Here is a 24,266-nt window from a genome sequence, read left to right as displayed (position 1 = left end):
TTCTGCCTTTCTCATGATATCCAGGTTATATGGATCCAGCTATTTAAAAGGACTAACATGTTTAGAATGATAGTTAAACGATAGTACAATTACATGTATCATTAAAATTGAACTTAACTTCTCTACATTTCTTCTTCCTGAATGTACAAAGCAATCAAGGGAGATACTGAGTGACTGAACTGTCCAAGATTGTTTTGTATTTTGTGACATCCTCAAGATTTATAGTGAATCATCACTGCAACAGAGGATAATATCCCTTGACTAGAATAACAGACACCTTATGTGTTACTTTCCTTTACTTTATGAGCACATGAGCACACATGGCCTGACTTTAAGAGCAAATAGAAATCGGTTCCAAGCACCAAGAAAAATAAAAACCACGATACACACTGATTTTCTCATTGGCTGTAAAGACAAATGTCCTGTTGCATAGTATTCTAGCTTGTCATATCCTGTGTAAAGCAGGTTAAGCCTGGATGAATCTGAGGTAGGCACTATGTAAACCATGTGGGGACAGATAGTAAAGTGGTATGGCTGAGTTCACTTTCCACTCTTTGTGAGCTCAAACACCTGTAGCACTGTTTGAGTATCTGTGTTGCAGATTTTAATTTGGGAGAAAGCTCTCACTCCTCAGACATGCCAAAACTCATCACATATTTGTAGCAAAGATGGAGGAAGGGAAAAAGATGTAGGAAAGATACTAGCTTGCATTGTCACACAACCAATCCCTAGAGTCTTTTCATAAGAGGATACAAGAGGTAATATAATTCCAGTCACCAGAGGAGCAGTGATAAGTGCGACACATGATGAAGAGAGGATGAGAAAGCTGTAAAATGAAACCTCATTTCATAAGCTAAGATCTATCTCTCCAAGAGATCCTACTGATATGGGAGATTTCAGTATTTTGGTCTCCTAGCAACACATCTTGCTCCTCAATCACCACCCACTGGAGATGCCTTGGAGTTGGACTTGCCATCTTTTTTTGTCTTCTGTGGTTTCTTTGACTTCTTTGGGAAAGCCACTTTGACGAGACAGAAGGCAGTAGGAAGACGGTTCCCCATGAAGGGAGGATCAGTCATGTCATCAACCATGATCACATACTCACCTGAAAATAGAATCCCGAAACATTTGACAATGTTTGACATTTATGTGTGTATAATGTTGAAAAGTACTTCCATCGTCACTAACACAGAAAAAAGGTGTGTAAAAGCAGTTTCAAGTAACAAGCAGGTGGCAAACAAGGCTAGATTCATGTGACTACACACAGATGGACATCTAACCAGAGAGTCTATAGGCCCAAGAGTAAACACTGGTGTGATTACAAAGCCTAGCTAGTATCATGGAGAGGAATACTAGTAGTTTACTCTCCATTGAATAACACATCAACATTACATCAGCATCATAATTACCATTTGGGCAAGGTAATGCTGGGCAATTGTTCTTCAGAAATGTATTATAATTTGCTCAGTTCACCCAATGCTACAAATAGTCCAAATATAGGAAACATATAACTGTGGCAAACCAGGATGAGTAAATCAATTTTAGGGCAACTCCACAATGGTTAATACTACATGTACTTCTTGACCAAACTCCCTATTAAAAACAGTCCTCACAAGGTCCATTTGCATTGACGGTGAAATTCTGCGGTTTGTAAAATGTGAACGCAAATATACCGTGAAATACATAGCGAAATACCTTGGTATTCTAGTGGTAATCCAAACTTCACATATGTAGAAATACATATGTAGATATGATTACAAACAAAACTATGTTAAAAATATGTAACAATGTTTTCATTTTTCTCAAAAGTTGGTCAAGTTCATCCAGCACCATATTTGCACAAATATGACACACCTACAGTCTTTACATCTGGATAGTTGAGAACCATTTTGTTTAATGGTAAATGAACTCAGGACTATTTTCATTTATCCAATACTAAAAAAATCTTTGGGGCAAGATTCATCTAAATTCATTGTAAATTACAATGTTTTTCTCTTGGTTGTTTGTTTCTTTTTGCGTACAAAATTTAAATTTTTCTGTCATAAGAACAGGGAGCAACAAGGAACTGAATGACATTGAAATTAAGATGTATGCATGAAAACAAACACAGATAATGCATCAAATGGCCACACTCTATGATTGGTCAACATCAGACTGGACATACTGACCTGGCCTGGAGTACCTGAGATCCCCGTAATACTTCTCACGCTTAGACTTGCTCAGCTTGAAGTCTTTCAGACTGGTGATTGACAGCTGATCTGTTTTTAGAGTGATTTCATCTACAGGAGACAAGACATGGTAGAGATAGGTATAAACATTCATTCTGATTCAATGGAGGTCTCTATCATAAACCTTCTATACAAGGGTTAAATCTTAAAAGCATGTTCCTGATTGCATTATTTTTGACAGTATATCAGAATTGAATTCCTACTCCTATTACCTTTTCACAAAATTAGCTATTTCATTCCTTGAAGGATGCTACTGCAACCAAGCTTTAAGATGAAACAAATAGAATAAAGATTCTTTTTCTTTCTTTTAAAGGTGAAAATTTTCCATAGAACTGTTTTGTGCTGCTAGAAATTGCATATTTATAATTTCTTGCCAATTGCCATACACATGGTGTCAATTGGCCTCTATAATGTATTTTGGCTGCAGTACCAAGATGATCAACATCAATCCTCATTTTACTGTTTATCAATTTCCTATTCTCAAACTTTAAAAAAATCACATATCTTATATATATATTGTTTTTGTAAAAATAAATCTACAAAATTATAGGAACTGAATAGAGATGTGAGTGCTATTTGCTGGTAAAATGAATAACAAATATTGTTTAAGAACTTGATAATGGCACTCAAATGTTGTCAAGCGTTTTACCTTACCTACAAACATAATTTTTCTGTCAGAGTACTAACTTCTGTATATCACTGCAATATGAAGTGGTACAAACTTGTATAACTGCAACTTATGACTATTATACAAAGCATTATGGGACAACGTGTTTATTGTCAGTATATTGATATTAGGGTTACATGCCATGGTTGAAATCATAAAACAGCAACATCAGATTATATGGTTATTCTTTGTCATTTAAAGGGTTATAGTAATGTTGCTATGAAGAGTAATAGGTTATTGCATCAAATGCTAATAAAACAATTTGAAGTTACAGACACAACACGGTGATAAATTGAAGTTTGTACATACAAAAATTGAACAAACACAAACTGAGACAAAATGAATTGGGAACCAGCTTTGTAAACAAAAAACAAAAAAACAAAGCTTCATGTACATAAAACACACACACACAAACATCAATAGTTCTACATGTAGAAATCCCACAGGACAACACAAATTGCATGCACAAATTGTCAGGCTGTGAAAGCAAACATATGTACACACACAAAACAAACAAATAAATACATGCACACTGAGCATATTATGAACTTCCAACAGTCAACTATGGTATGCATAAGAATTTCTGGAGGATATAAAGCAACTAAAGGTGCACACAAAGAGATGGGAGCATGAACAAGCAAATGAATGCAATGTGTCCAGGCTTTCCATGCTGTATTTAGCTGGTAAAATTCATCCAAGAACATAGAAATGCAGAAGTATGATATCTTCTTACCAGTCTTTTGAATCCACACAACAAATTTACTACAAACTAAGACCTCAGGATGTAGCAATATCACTGCATGGTGATGAATGTAATATAACACTTGGCAAAAACGAATACAATGAATTTATCTGAAAAGTTGTAATCTAATGATAGGCTATATACTAGTAACAGGTTTATCTGCTGGTTTTCACTCTTGATCCTACCAGTGGACTATGAGAAAATGAATGTGATAAATAAGTTTTACATCATGATGAGCTCATGTTTATTTCTGGAAATATTTACCTTCTTCTTCTGGGATCTCACTAATAAACCTTAAAGCATTGGAGATACGCACTGCAGAGTGCAGAAACATGCAGCCACATATTTATTAGCACAGACTTTGGTGAAAACATGACAAAAGATCAAACAAGGCAAGTTATGGCTGGGTCTGCAGAGTTATGCTTTCTCACATATAAAAAATTAGTGTTTCCAGCATACAATAACAAGTTAGACTTTACAAAACACAATATACATTTGAACATAAACTCACAAATTGTACACTTTCTATCTCATGCTAATAGTTTTAGTCATATTTGATTAGTGCAAGTTACTGTTTGTGAAGCACTGACTGCATGCAGTAGTCACTTAGTAACACAAGGTCACATGATAACATTGAGCATGGCATATTACTTCTTTGTTGCTGTTTCATTCAGACAGACACATATGCATCTTAGACACACGATCAGACCAGTAGCATCACAACTCTAATGCAGATGGTTCTTCTCCTATGTACCAGAGTACAGAACATCACTCTCATGCTAGGTAATGATCATTACTAAAACAGACATGAAACAGGGATTTCCCCTTTTTTACTCTGTCTGTCTGTCTGTCTCTCTCTCTCCCTATGGTAGCAGCATGATGTCAATGATTTGGGTCAGACATTATTAAATTCCAAGATATATGAGAGTACAGTGGACTCCCGTTATAACGAAGTCATCATGACCGGCAGTTTTCTCTCATTATATCAAAATTTTGTTATGTCCGAACAAATAAACAATAAAAATACATAGAGTGGTTAATGATGCGGCCTGAATTTTTACTTCGTTGTAAGTGGAATTTTTTCATAACCATGTTCATTATAACGGGAGAGCACTGTATCATTTAGGTTAGACGTAATGTCATTTTACTCCAGAAATCTAGAAACTCTAGAATGCTAGAGATGTTCCAGCCACTCATATTCACACAATTATCAACTAAAGATGTACTCTGCTGCATGGGACTGGGATTGTTCAACTCTCACATCTCTAAAGCAGAAAGATGGTGCTTGACACAAATCAGCAAAGTGGTATATTGCATAGTGATTCACTAATGAAAACTAAAGTTACAACTTGCAGAAATATTTCTCCATTCTGAGGAATATTATCAACCTTTACACTGGTTTCAGTTTCTCGGTTCTGCTACTCTTTCATGCACACTTGCAAACACAGCCTTGAAATCTTGCTAAACTTGCAATAACTCAACTGAATAAAACAAATATCAGTTCTATGTGAAAAGCAAAGTAAAAAACATACATACATGTATATGCTATGTTACTGCTGTTAGGGTCTATATACTAGAAATTTATCGAAATTATGTGGTCAAAAGATCTTACAGTAACTAAAATTTGATTAAAAAAAACAACAGATGTGTGGTATGACTGTGTAGATGAGCAAACGTGTTGGTCAATTTACTGCATAAAACAGGAAGAGAAACAGAAAAATACTGCAGAGCAAATAAAAGAAAAGTGAAGTACAACTGTAGAACAGTGCAAGTCTATTCCCTACAAACTAATAGGAAAAATGTGACCAACTTTCTGACCGCACTAGGCTAACTCAACAAACCACGCTTGCATTGCTTACCGCGTGGTGAGAGCCATGGTTTGTATGAAAGCATTGGATAAAGTAAAGTCACACATACAATTGTTGGAGTGAAACATACAAGAAATTAAGCAAATTGATTAGTTTTAGCTGATTTATGCTGCTTGCATATGGCTGTGAACACAAGCAGTCAATATACCAATGTCTTTTATTTGACCAGCTGCCCATTACGCTGATATCTTATATTGCCTAGATTGATTTGGGCTTGCTTTCATCATATGATTTGTATTGACATTCTATCCATCAAACACACACACACACATCCCTACACACTTCATCGAGTCCACCTGTATGTATGCACTCTAGTGCCAAGGCATGTCATATGACATTAACTTATTCGGGATAAATTCAGAAACTACCATTCTTTTCTGGAGGTGTTATAAAAGATGAGCACACATTGATTGGGGATAAACAATCATGTCCCTTGTTAATGTTTGCTGTTAATGATTAATTCTTGGCAATAATACATCACTTTGTGCAAGTTGTCCGGACACCATACGGCCCAGATCTAGATTTCACAGCAATGCAAATCCCACTACCCATTCTTTGTGATACTACCTTTCATTACAGGTTTATGATCATTAGGTGCTACACAGGAATTGGGGGGGGGGGGTGGGCTGGGGACTTAAAGGTGAGCATCAGTCTTATTCATCAGTGGATGTTGGGGAGTAGTAGAGTAGGAGAAGGGGTGGGGTGGGGAAAGGAATGGTAACATGGAAACTGCATTCTGAAGTCCTGTGCAAGTCACGCTTTGGTCAGTTACGATTGGCAAGTGTATCGAAGAAAACACTCTCAGCTATCAGCACACTTGTTTTGTGGTTTCAATGGAACAAAATTAATTTTCAACCCAAAACTTACAGTAAATATGACATAGCAGATTTATTTAATTTTTGTACGATGTTGCTGTAATGTATAAAGATATGCTACACGTTGATGGCAATTTCTGTATCAGTAGTAGTCCATAGTTAGACCAAACATCTAAACCAAAGTTGACAATAAAGTGACTTCGGCATTGAGGCCACATATGCAAGTACAAAGTTTCTGATGAGTTTTATCAACCAGGAATTAGAAACGAAAACTGAAACCCAGTCAGCTGTTCTCTTCAATGAGCTCATTATGTCGTTAGCCATGAAGTGCTTGGCAATGTGTGAAGAAATGGGTAAACTGTTACTTGGCTTACACATCAACTCCAATAACAAGCCACTGAGCTACACATGGCAAAGGCCTCTCAAACTTTGCTATCACCATGCACCAAGGCATCAAATGAGAACCTTATCTATTTTATAGTCATATGCTGTTGGCTGATGAAAAGAAGGACTTATTACAGTGATTTTTTTAAAAGCAACATGATTGTACTTAATTTTACCTTCAAATTCAATTTCTAATTTTAATTGGTACATTTTCACAAAACTATGCATTGGTCCTTAGCTTTTAGACTCAGTGTTTTAGATCACAGTCCTCAACAAACAAACAATTAATCAAATAAACAAAACAGGTTATCAACAAATGAACCCACTCTATTTCAGGGCACTTTTCAAGATACTTTTCTGAGTCATGATAGATCATAGCTAGTAGCATGACTGCAAAGTCATGATAAGAAAGAAAGGGCATTCGACTTACATACCCAAGTGTCATCCTGACTTTGAATATTGAGATGTTCTTTAGCACTGAGTAAAATGCTGGTAGATTAAGAAAATGTGACTAGAAATTGGCTGATGATGCAATTAACAGTCTTTTGTTTGCACGGCAAATTCACTCTTAAAAACTCTTCCCAGTGCTCTGTGACCGCACACAATGTCACACGGCTACAAAAAGTCTGGGGTGCAAGCCTACCTAGGCCCGGTGTTTGTGTCTGGCGGTCAACACTGGACGAGGGAGAAGGGGAGCGGAATTTGACGCTCCGTGAGGGGGAAGATTGACGAGTTTTCCCTGCACTAGGGGCAGGGGAGGGGGAAAAGAGGTGACCACTAGGGGTGGGTGAAGCTAGAGGGAAAGCAACATCAAACTGAGAAAGTGAATGACAAACTGAATAAGCAAAGGCATGCAAAAGTATATAGAATCAAAGAAGGGAAAAATAGTGGATGCGAAAAGCAAAGTACCATCATGTGCCACTGCAGGTACAGCCTATGTCTAAACTGATGTCTTAAATTTCATTTGTGCTGACAGAGATTGCTGTGCAAGTCTACAGAAAACATTTTAATCATAATAGGGAGGAAAATGATTGAATACGATCATCACCACAGGACATTAACCAGTAGCTTTTCACTTCATTATTGCAAAGGAAATTTCTTTCTAACTATCTGAGTGAATTTGTTTTGTGTAAGTTTACATTACACAGGGTTGCAATCATGACTAAATGTGTACATAATGATTATTACCATGAACTGCAGGACACCCTCTGTTATTTGTGGCTCTGCACATATCCATAATCGTACTTTGTGTAGATTTCTACCATTTGATAAAATGAAATAGTTTTTGAGGCGAAGAAATTGTACAGGTAAGGGGTAGAAATGGGAGTAATATCCATACAGTCTTAAAACATTAAACTTTATACATTTAGACATTAAAAAAAATGAAGAGTGGAAGAGCGAATATACACCTGCATGAATTCACTTTGTCATATCCAGCGATATACTGGTTATAGAAGCCAGAGGTAGCAACCTTGTGTTATGTAGTAGTTACTCTTACAACTGAGAATGCACATTTACATGAGATGAAATATAATTATGGATCATTACTTTTAATTACTGCTTACGAATTGCGGTCAAATTACATCTTTTCCTATATAGTTTAACTTCAGTTGAGGTAACTGCTGGATGACACTTTTAGATATTTACTGAAGTTAGCAAGAATAATTATGACCACAAATTTGCAGTAGCTGAAAATACACTTTTTTCAATAAAAACTTTTGAAGTAAAGCATGTACCTCATTTATAAAGCCCTAGAAGGATTTTAACTAAAAGCAGGAATTAGGTTTTAATCTAGATGCATGCCTGACACTTTGGGAACAAACAGACATAATAAATCAGGACTGAACTGCTGGGAAACTCCCAGTTCTTCACACACCAGACTACAATTCATGTTCCTGGTGCTATATAGCATCAATTTGATTCAAACACTTTCATATTATCTTGCTCTTCTTTTTAAACTGTGCCACCAATATTGTAATTCTCATTTGAAATAAAAATAATAAATCTACCATTGTACGGCAGTTACTGGCAACATGGTGGAGGTTGATATTTGGCAACATGATCAGAAGTTTATGATGTTATCTTAAACATGAAATGTGGATGAAAATTTGCAAATAGATTGTGCTGAAAAATGGCTTAAGACATCACTGCCATGCACTGACTAACAGCAAACACCGTCAGGTCAATAGCTGTATTTAATTATTTGCCATACCACACATGTGTACAAAGCAAACAAATCATGCAGTCTGTGCTGGGGGCGGGGCACCTGGGTATGATGAGATGCAATATATCTCCTCTAGTTCTTTTCTCTCTACGCATAGGTTGCATTCAACCAGCATGATGCAAGCTTTCATTGGATATGGCTGGTACAAGGACAAACTGTACTTGACAGCCCATGTTAGGACATGTAGACAGTGTATAGATACATTGGTAATTTATTTTTTCCTTTCTTTCTTTTTGCAGCAGGACATGTGTCATGAAGACATAGCTGTGAATGGGAACCTAACAGCATAACTAAGACATGTGATAGTACATAATTAATTCAATGATTTGACTTAATTGTGTGCATGTATGCCCTAATCCCTTTCACGCAAAATGTTTGTTGCCTGATATCGAGTTCTGGTTGCCCAAGACAAGTGATCTTGTTGGTTTGCAGCAACAAGTGCAATCTACACCTGAACCTCCTCCCCCCCCCCCCCCATCCCCAAGTTAAAGCATCAACACACTTACAAAATTTGTAGGGTTGTGAAGTGGTCACAAGCAATATCCCTGTATTTCCTCCACTTTCGATGAATTTGACAATTTTCAGTACCACTGCACTTGAGCCACTACTCTTTGCTCTCTACTTTAAAGCTATGATATTAGACAAAACCAATGAAATGCCATGCAAAGGGGACTTTCAGCATGAAATGATGCTAAAAAAAAAATAAAGATCAGGGGGCATTTCACGAAGCATTTTGTCCGACAACTTTGTCTGACAAAATTGCTGTCCGCAAATCAGATGCAAGGATTTCAGTAGCTTTCAACAGTTTGTCAGACAAAATATCTGACAAAATGCTTCATGAAATGACCCCCAGATGTCAGAAATAGTAACTTGTGGGCCCTATGAGAGTACTATAATACCGCAAATCATGCTGACTCTTGGGGCATTGCACTACTCACATCGTCACAGAAATTCAGGCAAGAGTAAGGCCACTGTTGTGCAAGGATTCTTACTCCTGTGTTCTTACACAAGTTTTAGATATTTACTATTAGTTTGATCTTTCTGCCCCTTTAACTTTTTGAGACATAAAAGCAAGGGTCATTGGGTCATGGTATGGGGGGAGAAGACATGTACAATTTCTAACAACAACATCAACCTAAGGAGAAATAAACATTGCAAATAAAATAAAATGACAAAAGAAGAAACTGACAGTTGAGATTGAGAAGACAATACTAGACTGACATCACTGAATAAATGGCAGAGAATTCTGTCTTCAAACATGTGATATATAGAGTCTAAAGGTAACTCACTCACAGGAAGAAAATGATAAGATATTAAGTCATTTAGAATTGATCATAACATATAATAAAGATATGAATGAGAATAAAAAAAAACAACCTGTAAATAATGTAAAAGAATATGTTCTCTCTTCCAAGGGTCATGCTCATTCTTTTGCACAAGGATTGTGTATGCTGCATTGCAATATGTAAATTATAGATTTACAACTTACAGAAATAACATGGGACAAAGAAAAAAGCAATCATGTGCACTGCTGAAACTACATTGTGACTTTCATGGTAATAACACCACATGATCCCATGCACAAAATGAAAGAGCCAAGGCAGGGTAGAGCAGAAAGAATACAGCTAGCTTTTCACCGAGTCGTTAGTCAAAATCCTCAAGCCCCATATCATGAGTTTCCTACACAGAGATAAATATGACCCATGCAAGTGAAGAATGAATCAGAATCAAGTGATGTGATGTTAAGAGTGCAGAGATGAATGCAGTCACCTGTGTTCTTGTTGAGTTTGGCTCCAAGCCTTAGCTGACCAGCCAGGCCTGCCGTCTTGGAATTCTTGGCTTTCTTCTGAGCTTCTTCCTCCAACATGACATCAAGGACGGAAAAGGGTTGGTAGCCAAGGGGGGCTGGGGGTAGGGCTAAGTCCTTCATGGGAGGAAAATGAAATGAAGGGAGTAGGATCAAGGAAAGCAGAAGGTAAGGTAGAGAAGACATTACAATGTGTTCACAATGTCCACTGCTGCTTTGCTCTGACTTTGCAACCACAAGACAGGATAAAATTGCATGGCTGCTGAAGAGAAACTTGTTGTTCACTGCTGAAGCTCCACATTTTGATCCATGCACCTTGCACGGCCAGTAAGGGGAGGGGGAGAAAGTTATGGATCAAACATAGAGCAACAAACTAGCTTTGTTCATTTGACTGACCAAACCAAGTACCCCAGTGGTACTTACAGATTAGAGTTGCATTCACACAAATGTTATTAGTTTCTTCTCTGTTGTGATAGGGTGTGTCTTCTTGATGATGTAAGTCAAGATTGAAGGGTTAGTTAGGTACACCTTTCTCAGGCCCATGGAACTTTATGACATCAGGTCAACACGTCCCCCTGCTCTCGGCAGGAGTTGAGGAGGAAACCTGTCAAAGTCCACGTTATGGCCCTAAGATACATCCATCCTTCATTTTGTCTTGATCTATGGGAAAGAGATGATTGTCATTACAGCTGAGGAAGGCTTGCTCACGTTCTAACATTAACAGGATCCTCTTAAAGCTAATCATGGACTTCTCTTATGGACTGAAGTATTGGATTTGACCCGCACAGGGGTAAAGGCTGACTCTTGGACATGGGATTACAGATGCTGATGTCCTTCCCTGCAAATGAATTGAGCAATACTCAGTAATCAAAACAAATGACTGATAACAAACAGCCTTCTGACTAATCCTTGATGGACTCACTTCTCTGACAGCCTACATGAAGAATCAAAACAAATATCTGCACATTTTAGTGACTGAAAAAAAAAAGAATAGTTGTGACATAAAGAGTAAGAACTTAAACCATCTAGTAATTCCAAAGCAAAGACAGCTTTTAACATTCTTGAGATGATGATGTAAACAGGCAGTTCTCTGTCAGATAGAAATTCATGAGTAACAGAAACATTTCAACAATGACTTCAGCGAGAGACATTGAAAGCTTTACGCAGACACAAGACGTGCACCTACAAAATATCAGACTCCCTAGGAATGAGTTGTGTCAAAGAGAAACCCATGACAATAAAGTATTTCTGCACAGCATCTCCACATCTCACCTAAAAAACAAACAAACAAACGAACAAACAGAAAGCCCAAAATAATTGCATATGACGACACAAGTCCTGCTTCTGTGCCCTCTTGTGTTCTGCAATCAAAACACTTATAAGATTGTATTCCTCCTCTTTACAAACTTCATTGAATTTCATCAGCAAATACCTAAGCAGTGTTCTAATAGACTTACAGCATATTCTGATGTCTAGTCTTCCCCTGAAAAGAGAAAATATAGGTTGAATTTCTATCACAGCTTAGAAAATTCACATTTTCACAACTGAACACAGATGTTTCCTCTTAAAAAAAAAAAAAAAAAAAAAATTAGAAAACACAAAGTTGACTGTGCTGATGCTGCTGTTCTTATGGCCTTTAGTAGAAAGCAAATAAGCATCTGTGCACATAAGCCTGCTTTCTAAAGTAACTGATATAATTTGAAGATGTAATTGTTGACAACTGCCAATAACTTTCTCTTTATATGAACAAAGCAACATAGTACTGTTTGCACAAATCATAACTTACATTTCCCCCGTTTTCTTCATTTTCTTATAAGAACAACTGAACCATGGCAAAGCACTGACAGATATTTCCACTACCTGATATTCCTTTCTGTAACAAATGACTGACAAGGTGTTGTGCTAATACACACTTTTCTGAATACCCAGTCTCTATTGTACTAGGATTCAGTAGATAAGCCTGCTGCTGCCCAAGGAACCATCCCTAACAGCCACTGGGTACACAAGGCACTGTGTGGCTTCTAAAACACTACAATGGATTCTTTGGATCAATATTGTTTGAAAATACAACGTGATGGGATGAGTCTGGATACTAGAGGCTTGAAAAGTGTTTGTTTGGAGCGTAAGCTTAAGCAGGAGATGTCATTAGCACTCTAATCCTGTTTTCATACTCTATAGCAATAACACTACAAGGCATTTTTTTCTCTATCATGCAAAGGAATGCAAGGTACATGACGTTTTTTTTCAAAGCACATCATAAATGGCAGCCATTTTTTTTTTTTTTTTTGCACATAACCTGCATGCGGTTATAGAAAAGGCCTTATGAACAAAGCCACACATTTTTCATAACAATTGCTAAACAATCATGGCAACACAAAAACGGCCTGGGTGCTACAACAAAACAGGCAGAGCTGTTAAAAAAAAAAAAAAAAAGAAGATAAACTTAATGAAATCATGCTTCAGGTTAAAACAAAATACAGATGATAGCAATTTCTCACATGCATTGCTTTCTAAAAAAAAAAATACAAACATTTAATAAAACACTAAATGGAGCAATGTGAAGCATCAATTGCATAAAAATGAATTCAACAACTTGTGAAATCATTTCATCAACATGCAAGTTACTGTACAGCACTGTTGGTGTGTGACTTCAAACTGAAAGGAAAACAAACAGGAATGCCACATGAGACATGAAATCAAAATACTAATGACAAATATGAGTAAACCAACATCAACAAACAAACAGAAAATCATACACTAAGACCAACACAAGTGAGAGAGAACGCTGCAATGATTGGGCAGGTAAAGAAGCAGGGCTAGGTTAGCTACCTGATGTCGGGTCTACTTCACCTTCAGATACTTTGGTCAGGGAGGGACGCTGGCGAGCGTGCTTGGACTTTTTCCTTGCCTCCTCAAGCTCAGCAAGGACAAATGGCAAATAGGAAGGAGACACTCCTGGTAGAAAGATATTCTTTGTTTGTTTGTTGGTGGATTGGTTGGGTGATGGTAAGAATAGGGAGGGGGCAGTGGTGAAGGATAAGAAAAATTTTTCGTCAAAATCAACTGAAATATGAAGAAAGCAAGTCACACTGTATAAATATGCATCAACACAGACACAAAGAATAAGTTCTAGGAATACGATATCATTTTATAGTGATTTGTCCGAATCTAGCATAAATTAAATTCAGTAACTTTATGTTACACATAAAACTTATCTGAATCAAGACTTCCTGAACATGAAACTAACAGAACTTGCATGCTCCCATATCTTTATTATTTTTTGTTTTCTTTCAGTGAAAAAAAAAAAAAAAAACACATTGAAATTACTGCACAGCTCTTCATATTGCACTACCATTTGAAATAATACCTCATTACATAATTGTAGAATATCTTGGAATATAAGATGCATGCAATGGTCATGGTGGAACATTTGATTTGAATCTCCAATGCATCCACTTTATAAAAAACAAGTACCATCATTTTTTTTTTCAACTGAAGATAATCAAGTGAGTATTAATCACGATACTGGATAGACACTTTTGGGTTCAGTAGGCTAACAAGGAGGGAAGCAGTTCCCTGTCCCTTTGGAACTGACTGACCCCCTGACTCACCAGAAATTCAGCCTTGCCCTTCTCTACAGTCTGACTACTGACAGGGGGAGGTAGAGGAGACTCAGAGATATCTTCTGCCGGTATCCCTTCACTAGGCGTTATCGTTGTTTCCTGAGCTGCAAAGCCAAGCAGAGAACAGAGTTTTACACACATCAGTATGACTCTATTTTCCCACTTATACCCATGGGTGCCAGTACAATGAAAAATAATAATGAATGGCATAGTGCATTCTTATTATGAACATGGTTATAACAAATCTCTTGTTACAACAAAATAAAAATTCAGGTCCCAAAATGATTGTCTATACATCTTTACATACTGCAATGTTTGATTATAAAAGAATTTTGACATAGCGAAAGAAAACAGCCAGTCCTGAAAACTTTGTTATAACAAGAATCATCTGAAGTCTAAACTGATGCTACCTTACAGCTTCTCTCCTTCCACTTTGTTCTACTTTATGACTATTGATACTACCAGCAGACTTGTGCATAATTTTCACTCATGAGCAGTTGATAAACTACTGATCCTGCCTTCTCTGGCTTTAAGTGAATCATACGAACCATCCTTTATGATGACAACAATACTGAGTTCAATGACAAGTTCACAAGCTAGCAATAATACAATCCTATCTTCTTAAACACTTACTACTTTCTGCAGTTATCTGGAAGCATGGAAACTCACATTAATCAGCTTTGGTCCCGGAGTAAAATGTGGAACAAATTATGGCATTCTCTCTTACTTCTTTACAATGTCTAGGTAGTATTCCAGCTGCCTCAAAACAAAAGGCCATGGCTATGAGAAACTGTTCTACTCTTGCCACAAGCTGAATGCAGTGATTTCTGAACGAATTCTGGGTACAAAAAATGAGGGTTATGAATTCAAGAGCAATGCTGAAAAGGATGATCCTGAAGGCTAATGGCCCGTTTACTCCTGAGTACGGTACGGGCAGCGGGCCGGGATTTTACTATGGTACGCCAAAAGGAACCATGTCTGGTTCTGTTGAAAAAAGAATCAGAATTTCGGAACAAAATCACTCAAAATGTTATTCTTATGTCAAAATTACGAGCAACAAAATCACTCAAAATGTTATTATGTCAAAATTACGAGCAACAAAATCAACAGTAGAAGATTAATTGTGTAACAAAATTATTAGCAGAGAAGTGATAATGTAACAGAACCAGACATGGTTCCTTTTGGCGCATCATAGCTAACACCCTGTTCCATGACCCGTGCCGGATTTGGAGTAAATGCAGCTTAAAACTTGGTTTCGTGAGACTATACCTGTACTTGGAATGGGTTCAGTGCCTGCTAGGGTCTCAGCTCCTCCCTCTGGCCCCTTACCCTCACCCTCTGGTTCACCCTCCAGCGTGATGCTGACATTGTCTGCAGTGAAGCCTTCTGTCGTAACGGTCAGAGCATCAGTGGCAGCCGTGGATGGTTTGACCAGTCCATCCAAGTCTAGCTTCTCCTTGATGTTGTCATAGTCGGTCAGTGGGTAGCTGACCACATCATAGCCACTGGACAGAAAGCAGCAAAGGGACTCAAAATAGTAAGTTTGTAATGGACTCAAATTAATCTTTTCTTCCATGATTTCTGATGCCTACATGTATGTCCCATATCATTTATGTTACACCAGGCCTTTTATGTGTGTATGTGTTTTCTTTCTAGATTGACTTGGTTTGGTGAAAATGCTTGTAAGAATATGTCTTTATGACAGCCAGCGGTAGAAAAAGCTATTGCGGCTAAATGGAGAAGACCACAGACTATCAATCATGAGGTCCCTGGTGTAAGTCCTCTGGTTGCAGTGGTTGTGCCCCTAAGCCAAGCACTTTATTCTCATTGCCTGGCTTTCAGAGGGGACTTAAAGGCCGCCATCCTGTGATTTCTTGCCTAGAAGTATTCAGTGCTTCCATAACTATTACATAAAACAAATCTAAATTTGAAATCAAATCAAACCCTACATGCCACAAAAGGAATCATTTCTACATTGTAGCCCTGTTATGGTCATGCATCAGCCGATCAGAAAGGGATAAAGGGATAAAACAACAACAACAAAACCAATGTACTTGCTTTAAACTTGCAAATAATGTTGACATGATGTCTATATATTCATTACTCCTCGATGAGATATAAAGCATAACTGGTGAGTGCAAACAATATCTTCTGTGATTAGAGTAATCTACCGTGCAGACATTGTATCAAACAATGCCCTGAGGTACATTTTACATCAATCAGCCATGATTTTCTCACTATGGTGTTGGGATGGGTGTCTCCTCTAGGTCCTCTATCAGGTCAAAGAGAGGCATCCCCTGGGAGGGAACCATGTGCTTGAAGCCAGCCGAGACTCTCAGCTGTCGGTTCTGCTCGGCATCAACGACGTTCCCCTCGGCAGTCCTGATCTCTACCTCTATGGTGAACGGCTGTCCCTGCTGTAGCTCCAGCACAGTCTCACCCAGAATGACAATCTCAGCTGCCTCCTCTGTAGAGGACACAGGATAAAACAAACACAATGACAACAGTGGGGATAAGTATGATTGGTAGAAGAAGAAGAAGAAGAAGAAGATGAGAGGAAAGAAGTTGAAGACAGGGAAAAAGTTGTAAGGTATGAAAAAGAAGATGAAAAAGAAAAAGAAGAGGAGATGAAGTTGTGTAGTGTGAGAAGAGGAAAAAGAAAGAGGAGGAAGAAAGTGAAGTATAAAAACTAGATAAGCGTTCGGAGAGCACAGACCTCTAAGCCAGCAACTCACTTCCCCCCTTACATGCATGTAATTTCCCAAAATAGAAGCATTTTATTTAAGTCACTGCATGGCGCCTTGCCCGAACAGAGCCTGCGCTATAGTGCGCGTATGTAAACCTCCAGTACGCGCAGCCTGAACCCCAAGTTCGTTGACCCTATATGCCAAAAGATGAAAAATTCTTCAAAAATCCATAGAAATTCCCGGATCACTACCAAAATTGAATGAGGCGTTCCTTGTGTCAATATCTACTCTTTATGCAAATTTCATTTTAATCTGTGCACAACTTTTTGAGTTATTTTGCAAACAGACAAACCAACGCCTATGATCACTTAACCTCCTCCTTCCTTGGCGGAGGTAAAAAATTGATGAGAAAGAGGAGAAGGGAGAGAAAGAAGATGCCTGTATATCATAAAGCATTTTATGGTACACCACAGTTATGTGCCACTTCCTGTCATATCATACACAAATTTCAGTATCTGGGCTGGGAGGTGTGTGGTAAGGCAAAGTGACCTGCTAAAGCACACAAGTATTATGGGAGAATTGAACCCAGATTCTTCCCTTTCAAAGAGCAGTGCACAATACACTATACCACACCCTTCAACACAAAACATATCTACAGCCACATACAGCTGATATGATTGCAGAATTCATTCACCATTCAATAGGTATAAAAGATGACTCAGAGTAATAATGCCCACAGAGACATCTAACAACTAAAAATTGAGTACTTGGTATATCTACTCACAACATAATCATATGCACATTTCTCTGTTAGATGATGTTGGTATGTGTAGATCCAAAGGGGCATTTTGAGTATCGTAATCTCCTCTGGGAAGCCAAGTATGTTCAAGGTCTTTGCCTCTATGAAGCAGAAGAACCTATACTGCTAGAGAACAAATCAATGGTTTTGTTCCTCTGAAGACCTGATAACTCCGCACTGCCAGGGGGTATTATATCTAGGCATGTTGCTTTGGTCTATCATATAAAAATACTTACGTTCTGGCCTGCCATTAATCCACATGCCTTCATAGACCATCCCTGAACAGTGAATCATGGTCCCTTGGCCATTGTACATGTCATTTCTCCACTGGCCCTGAGGGGAAACACGATGTATATCAGTGTAGAGAAACTAGTTTATGAAAAGCCAGTGTGAGACTATGGCCTTTTGATAAAGTACAATAAGAAACAATCTATGACCAATCAAATACATTGACAGATGTACCATCAAATGGTTTCCGGGGTTTGTTACACAAATAGAATGCCATACTCTACAAGCTGTAAAGTCACAAAAATGAAGACAGCAAGGTTATAAACCCAACATACAATGTTGATTACCATACGGACTAAGCCTCATCGCAGCTTTAAAGTACAAATTGTATTTTGAGAGAAATTCTCTGAATTGAGCTCTAAATGATTAATCAATCATGCAATTAAGGCTTGACATCGTAACAAATAAGCTCTTAGCAAGTTTGGAAAAACTGCAAACACAAAAACTACAAAAACACTGTCAAAGCACACCTACTCCACACTAAATAATATGGATGTAGGGATGCAAGACAAGGTACTGTGACTGACATTGTTTGTTTACAAACACATATAATGTGTGATGAAAATATTGGTCTTTAATACACCTGCTGATATTGTATATGACCATGTGTGTTTTATGCCATTTTTATAACAAAAACAAACAAACAAACAAAAAGATATCTTCTGGGGATTTCGCAAACTACTGGAACATTCATTTCCATCACTGAGATCAACTTACATTAGTTCTGTATTATCATATTCATACAGCACATCCTTTATAGTACACCACTTGATATTGTGTCTGCTGCTATTTTTTTTTTTTTTTTTGAATTCAGTTAAAAGGCATTTCTAACTGTAAGCATATTGATCAACTTGAAAGAAAATATAATGACTTATTTCCTTTGTGTAGCACAACAGAAAGGTTGGATACAAAAAATCTAAAACATTGCTGCAACACAGTCACGACCACCTGCATTGGTTCCTACGTCCATTTCATCCTCCTTTTATGTTTAGTCACTAACTAATCCATCTTCAGTAACTAACAAGAACATCCTACTTCCTGTGATAATACATGCAGTTCTGTCAACCAGTGACTCATGGTCATAAAGTGACCACTGAGTCACAAGGCTGTTTTGTTCTTTTAAAGATGCTGCTAAGGGTAGTAAAACACTATACTTCAATGAATAACTTGCATGCTGGACAATAGTCAGATAAGTCAAACATGTTTGATTCTCTGCACTAGTCCTTGTAGACCATATCTCTCACACTACACAAAACTGTGCGACAAATGTGTCACAGTGGGGTGGAAGTAGATGATTTGACTTACATCATATATTGTGCCATCTGTACATCTCAACTCGCCACTGCCTTGCCTCTTGTCATTGACCCAATCACCAACATACTGATCTTTATTTCTGTGTGCAAAACACAAATATACAGACAGAGGGAGGAAGATAAATTGTAGAATATCAAGATAAGACCAATCTATAATAGATTATTTGAATACATTGCGAGCAAATGAGACATACTGTCTGAGGTACAGACAACTGTAGCTGTAGTTTGAAGAGGGAAGAACTTTATGATGCAACATAATACACTACAAGCCAGTCTAACAATTCATTAAAAAACTGCCACAAAAAAAGAAGAAGAAGAAGAATGTGTTACTAAGCATTGCTTTATAGGACATGTCCATTTCATTGACATGTGGATTGAGTGAATGCAGCAAATATTAGTAGAGCACATCAGTGGCAGTTTGAGGAAAATCAGACAATCCATTCAAAAGTAATGAATTTTTAAAGTTTCTGCTCTGTCACTGCTGGACGAGAGGACTACTACAGCTTGTGATGTCACATGTGTACAAAGATATAAAAGAAAGTATAAAGAAAAATCAACATATTTTCACTTTTCTTGGATAATAAAAGAACACTTGACTTTCCTCTTTCAGAAGGTGGGGGAATAATATCACCTTTAACATACGTCAGTGGCAAGTCGAGAAAATTTGCATTTTTTTCAAAAAGTTTAATTTTGTGAAATTCTCATTATGCCTGTGACTGTCTTGTACTGACTTTAGATATTTAGTGTCTACAATATGAAATACACTGCCTGTAAGATTGGAAATGAGGAACTCACAGATACATTTGAGACCCTTCCCCATGACGCTGGTTGTTGTGGAAGGCACCTTCGTATCTTGACCCATCCGGCATCTTGTATACACCATTACCTGGTGGAAATAGCGAGACAAAGTCATGTATTAACAACAGTCATTGTGAAAGCTGACCATCTAAGATAGTGTGGTCACGGAGGGTTTGCAATATTATGCACATACTTGCATGCAAGCAGATACCACATAGCACATCATGTGCCTACATATTCTTCATTTCATGTTGTAGCACAGTTTATCTATGAGAATTAGAAGTGAGATCATCCTTTACGGACAACTTCATTAACATACACTATGAGCAATTCACACAGTATAGCTACCAGAGGTCACTCATTTGTTCTATAGTTTGTTATACATTACTTGACCCGTTGTTGATGATGTGTTTGTTTAGCAGAAATCAAGTTGTGGAAATTACAGAGCAACCTCATAAATTCTCGGGTTTTTCTCCGAGCATTAAAATGTATGAGATCGCTTAATGCACTTATAACAGAACTTCAAAAATATCTGATCACTTGCACTTTAAACAAAAAACAAAATAATATTCCTTTTTTATGTTACTAATAGTATCAAATGGACTGCACAACAGCATTAGAGATCAACCATAATCCTGAATGTTAAATTCTGATTGGTTGAAGACAAAACTTTGACTTGGAAGTCTACAACTAAACATAGCCACATGTGCTTTCACAGCTAGACCTTCATCTACCACACTTTTTTGTTGTTGACATGTATAGTCTTATGGAGGCTAGATTTCAGTGGTGGTTACTGAGAGAAATGAAATGCCACATGAGAAAATTGATCAGTACCCTGCCTGCGGTTGTTCTGCCATTCCCCTTCATACACTGCTCCTGTACCATACGTCATGACCCCATGGCCGTTCAACTCTCCATTGTAGAATTGGCCTGAGTAGGTGTTCCCTGAGGCGGCCCATTTCCTAAAGCCATGGCCCTCAATCTCTCCATTGATGAATTCACCCTCATAGTAGCTGCCATCTGCCATCAGCAGCTTGCCGTGCCCTGTCCATAAAGCAGGACAAATGTTGAGCAATAGCGGATACATGTATTTACACAACAAAGGGTGATCATGTGGTCGAAAGTAGTGACTCTAGTATAAGGCTTGCTGACATGAAATGTGCATCAAGTGTACTACCAAGGAATACTTTCATAACTAGTCTTCCAAAAATAAAGATATTTCTTTTGAAATAGCATTATTCTGGGTAATATTTATACAGCACTTATATCTTGAATAAAATTGCTTTTACAAGCACAGTTAGTAACTTTTCATATAAGAAACCAACATACGGGTACATACTGCCATGTCATGTCCATATGTGCTCTAACACTTTGATTTATTTTTCAGTCTTAAAATCTTTGTTTTAAAGCAGTTCTCACACAAATCTTTTATAATGTACCTATTGGTAGGTACAGCTAACTGAACACATCAAATAATTGTTTTATGTCTAAAAAATTGACTTGCAAATTACCAATATTGTACCTGGATATACAATTGTAGACTAACCTTGTCTCAACAGATTTATGACATTGCCATGACATGAATTCTTGTCATCAATCACACATGGAACCAGAGGCCTAATTAGATAACATGAGTAGACTAAGTCTATGATAATATTCCACATTAAATAACTCCAGAGAATTGTAATACTTATGTTAATTAATGTAAAGAAAATCAGATAAAATATATGAAATTCATATTTTCAGAGTAACTGGAAGGTAGCATGGTTGTAATGATATGTATTCTTTTTGTTTTCTTTTTTTTAGCAGTACTGGTGAATGAGAGAGTGACATTTTTAATGCAGTTCTGAAATTCTAATTCCCTTTAAAAACAATCAAAATATACTGTATACGCCGAATATTTCACAAGGTTTTTATTTTCGCAAATTTGGCGAGTCAGCTGCTATTGGCGAAATTAAAAACATGCGAAAATATTGACTCTAATACCGATATGAATGTGACGCACGCGTATACTTTTCTCAGTTTAGTACATGACTCCACGATCGCGAATTTAACCACTCACGAAATTGTCGGGAAGTCCCGATTAGTGAAAATTTAGACTCACGAAATATATGGCGTATACAGTACTTGAAGTAAATACTTCCTAGGTCTTTTGGGAAGCTTTGTGTGTGGAAGAGATTCCGCATATTATAAACAAGTGGTAGTAGTCTTTTGTCAATTGTGCTTGATGTCAAAAGTAACAACTGCTCTACAAGGTTTCAAAATCATCTTTTTTTTTTTCTAAAACTAAAATGTTTATTTCTTATTCTATGTTGGATTTAGTCAGATGTGTTAATTTTTTTTTCTTTTAGAAATATCACTTCTGTTTAGTTCTGAGGATAACTTCTGACGTCTGACATACTGTATCCCTGGAAACGCAGAGGACAAATATTACATCTTGTGTGCTAAAATCTCTCCAGTAGGCCTTCAGGTCTAATGACATAATGTACAAATTCGTGCTGGGTACAAAGAGAAATTAGTACAACAGTAGAATATTTCTATCGTCACTTCCTCCTCATTATTTCTTTCTTACCATGTTTCTTTCCTTCTTTCCATTCCCCTTCATACTTGAAAAACTTGTTGCAATACTTGTACACTCCATAACCTGTATATGAACAAGAAACAAAACACTAAAACACTAAAAGAACAAAACTACATCCGTTTCGAGTCAAGTCATCATTTCCTTCCATGCTTCGTGAAATATACAAATGAGTGAGGGTTCTTGCAGACCCGTTCCAAAATTCAGGTATGGGCTATCACATTTCAACTTCACACATTAAATATTCTAATGCAAGCCGCCCATAATTCGATCACAACTCCTTCCAGAATTTGAACGCCTGCTACATGTAGAAAGTCAGAAACCCATGGGCATAACGTTAATTTGCATATGGTCCACATGGTTTTAAAACCTTGGGCTTGGTCATTTGGTGTGGGTGCCAATGCGATACATAGGTACCTAGGTGTCTTTAAGCTCTTGTAAGTTGAATTGAATGGAATTGATGAGGTTTATTGTTACTGAAATTGGCAGCCCAGAGGCTGAAGTACATTCAGCCCACACAGAGATTTTTCACTCTGGCGGAATTAAAGACATTTTTACTTTTCACTCGACGTAAACAAGGGTCATACACATGATAAAGCATGATAGTGACAGGTGCATAGCCATATTTGCGTATGAACATGTGCTGAACTTAAATAGTTAACCAATTTAAATGGTAGGCCCTAATGCCACAAAGCAGAAAGATCATTTAAGTAGGTCAAAGACCATGGCAGCCTTATTGGCATGATGACTTTCTTGTGTTGTGACTAACATTAACAAACCAATCAATCATTGTCATTGGGTTGCACGTCTAAAGTTAGTCTAAACTAAAGAAAGCTTTCTTACAACACTAACACTGACTGTTTAATAGTGAAGTGTTTAGATAGTTACCACACCAAACCACTACAATCAACACATCACATGTTTTTGTTGTGACGGAGGATTGAACTCGTATATTTGGAGAACCCATCCTCATCGACATTGATCAGCCATGCTAACAAAGTCAAAGGCGCAGGTGGTCCTTGGACTGGACGGTGGGACCCTTCTTTGGGACTTCTCGGACATTCGGCTTCGCTTCGAGCTTCGCCTTCGATTCGGCGCAGTGTCCGTAAACTTGCGTGGGCAAGGGGAGCGGCCTGCTGTTGCATACCTGTGCGGGCGGGCACGGGGATGCAAAACTGTCTTCTCGGTCAGCACTGCACTGCAGCAGCTCAGCTCACTGTGCCCCGACGACCGACCGGTGCGACGGCCGACGGACGACGAAACGAAGGCTTACAAACTTGGATGCAAGATGTATGTTATAATGAAACTTTAAAAAATTAACATGTTTACCATTACCATTATAACAGGCTCCTTCTCCCGTGTGGTTGGTTTAATCATTATCACTCACCATGTCTTAATTGGTCTCTTGTTTCTCCGATGTATCGCAATCCTTTCACGGACGCCAT

The 24,266-nt window shown here is 37.7% G+C and overlaps 1 protein-coding gene across 1 annotated transcript; it reads right to left on the bottom strand.

Moving 5' to 3' along the window:
* Positions 1-395: 395 nt before the first annotated feature.
* Positions 396-24,266, bottom strand: LOC140239246 (MORN repeat-containing protein 1-like). The gene is made up of 12 exons (XM_072319122.1): positions 24,209-24,266; positions 22,816-22,887; positions 21,078-21,287; positions 20,241-20,331; positions 19,438-19,525; positions 18,081-18,177; positions 16,597-16,825; positions 15,628-15,863; positions 14,347-14,462; positions 10,699-10,852; positions 2,169-2,279; positions 396-1,105 (listed from the first exon to the last, which is right to left on the bottom strand). The coding sequence occupies exons 1-12, from the start codon at positions 24,264-24,266 to the stop codon at positions 933-935; spliced, it is 1,635 nt and encodes a 544-aa protein (XP_072175223.1). The 3' UTR covers positions 396-932.

Source organism: Diadema setosum, chromosome 15, assembly GCF_964275005.1.
Source record: "Diadema setosum chromosome 15, eeDiaSeto1, whole genome shotgun sequence".
Taxonomy (NCBI): domain Eukaryota; kingdom Metazoa; phylum Echinodermata; class Echinoidea; order Diadematoida; family Diadematidae; genus Diadema; species Diadema setosum.
The sequence above is the reverse complement of the archived record's forward strand: the minus strand, read 5'-3'. Positions and strand labels throughout refer to the sequence as shown.

Coding starts and splice junctions, on each gene's coding strand:
- LOC140239246 (XM_072319122.1), bottom strand. CDS start 24,266: ATGGCGTCCGTGAAAGGATTGCGATACATCGGAGAAACAAGAGACCAA. Junction 22,888..24,208: donor AAGAGACCAATTAAGACATG/GTGAGTGATAAT, acceptor GTTCATATACAG/GTTATGGAGTGTACAAGTAT. Junction 16,826..18,080: donor GATTAATGGCAGGCCAGAAC/GTAAGTATTTTT, acceptor TGTCCTCTACAG/AGGAGGCAGCTGAGATTGTC.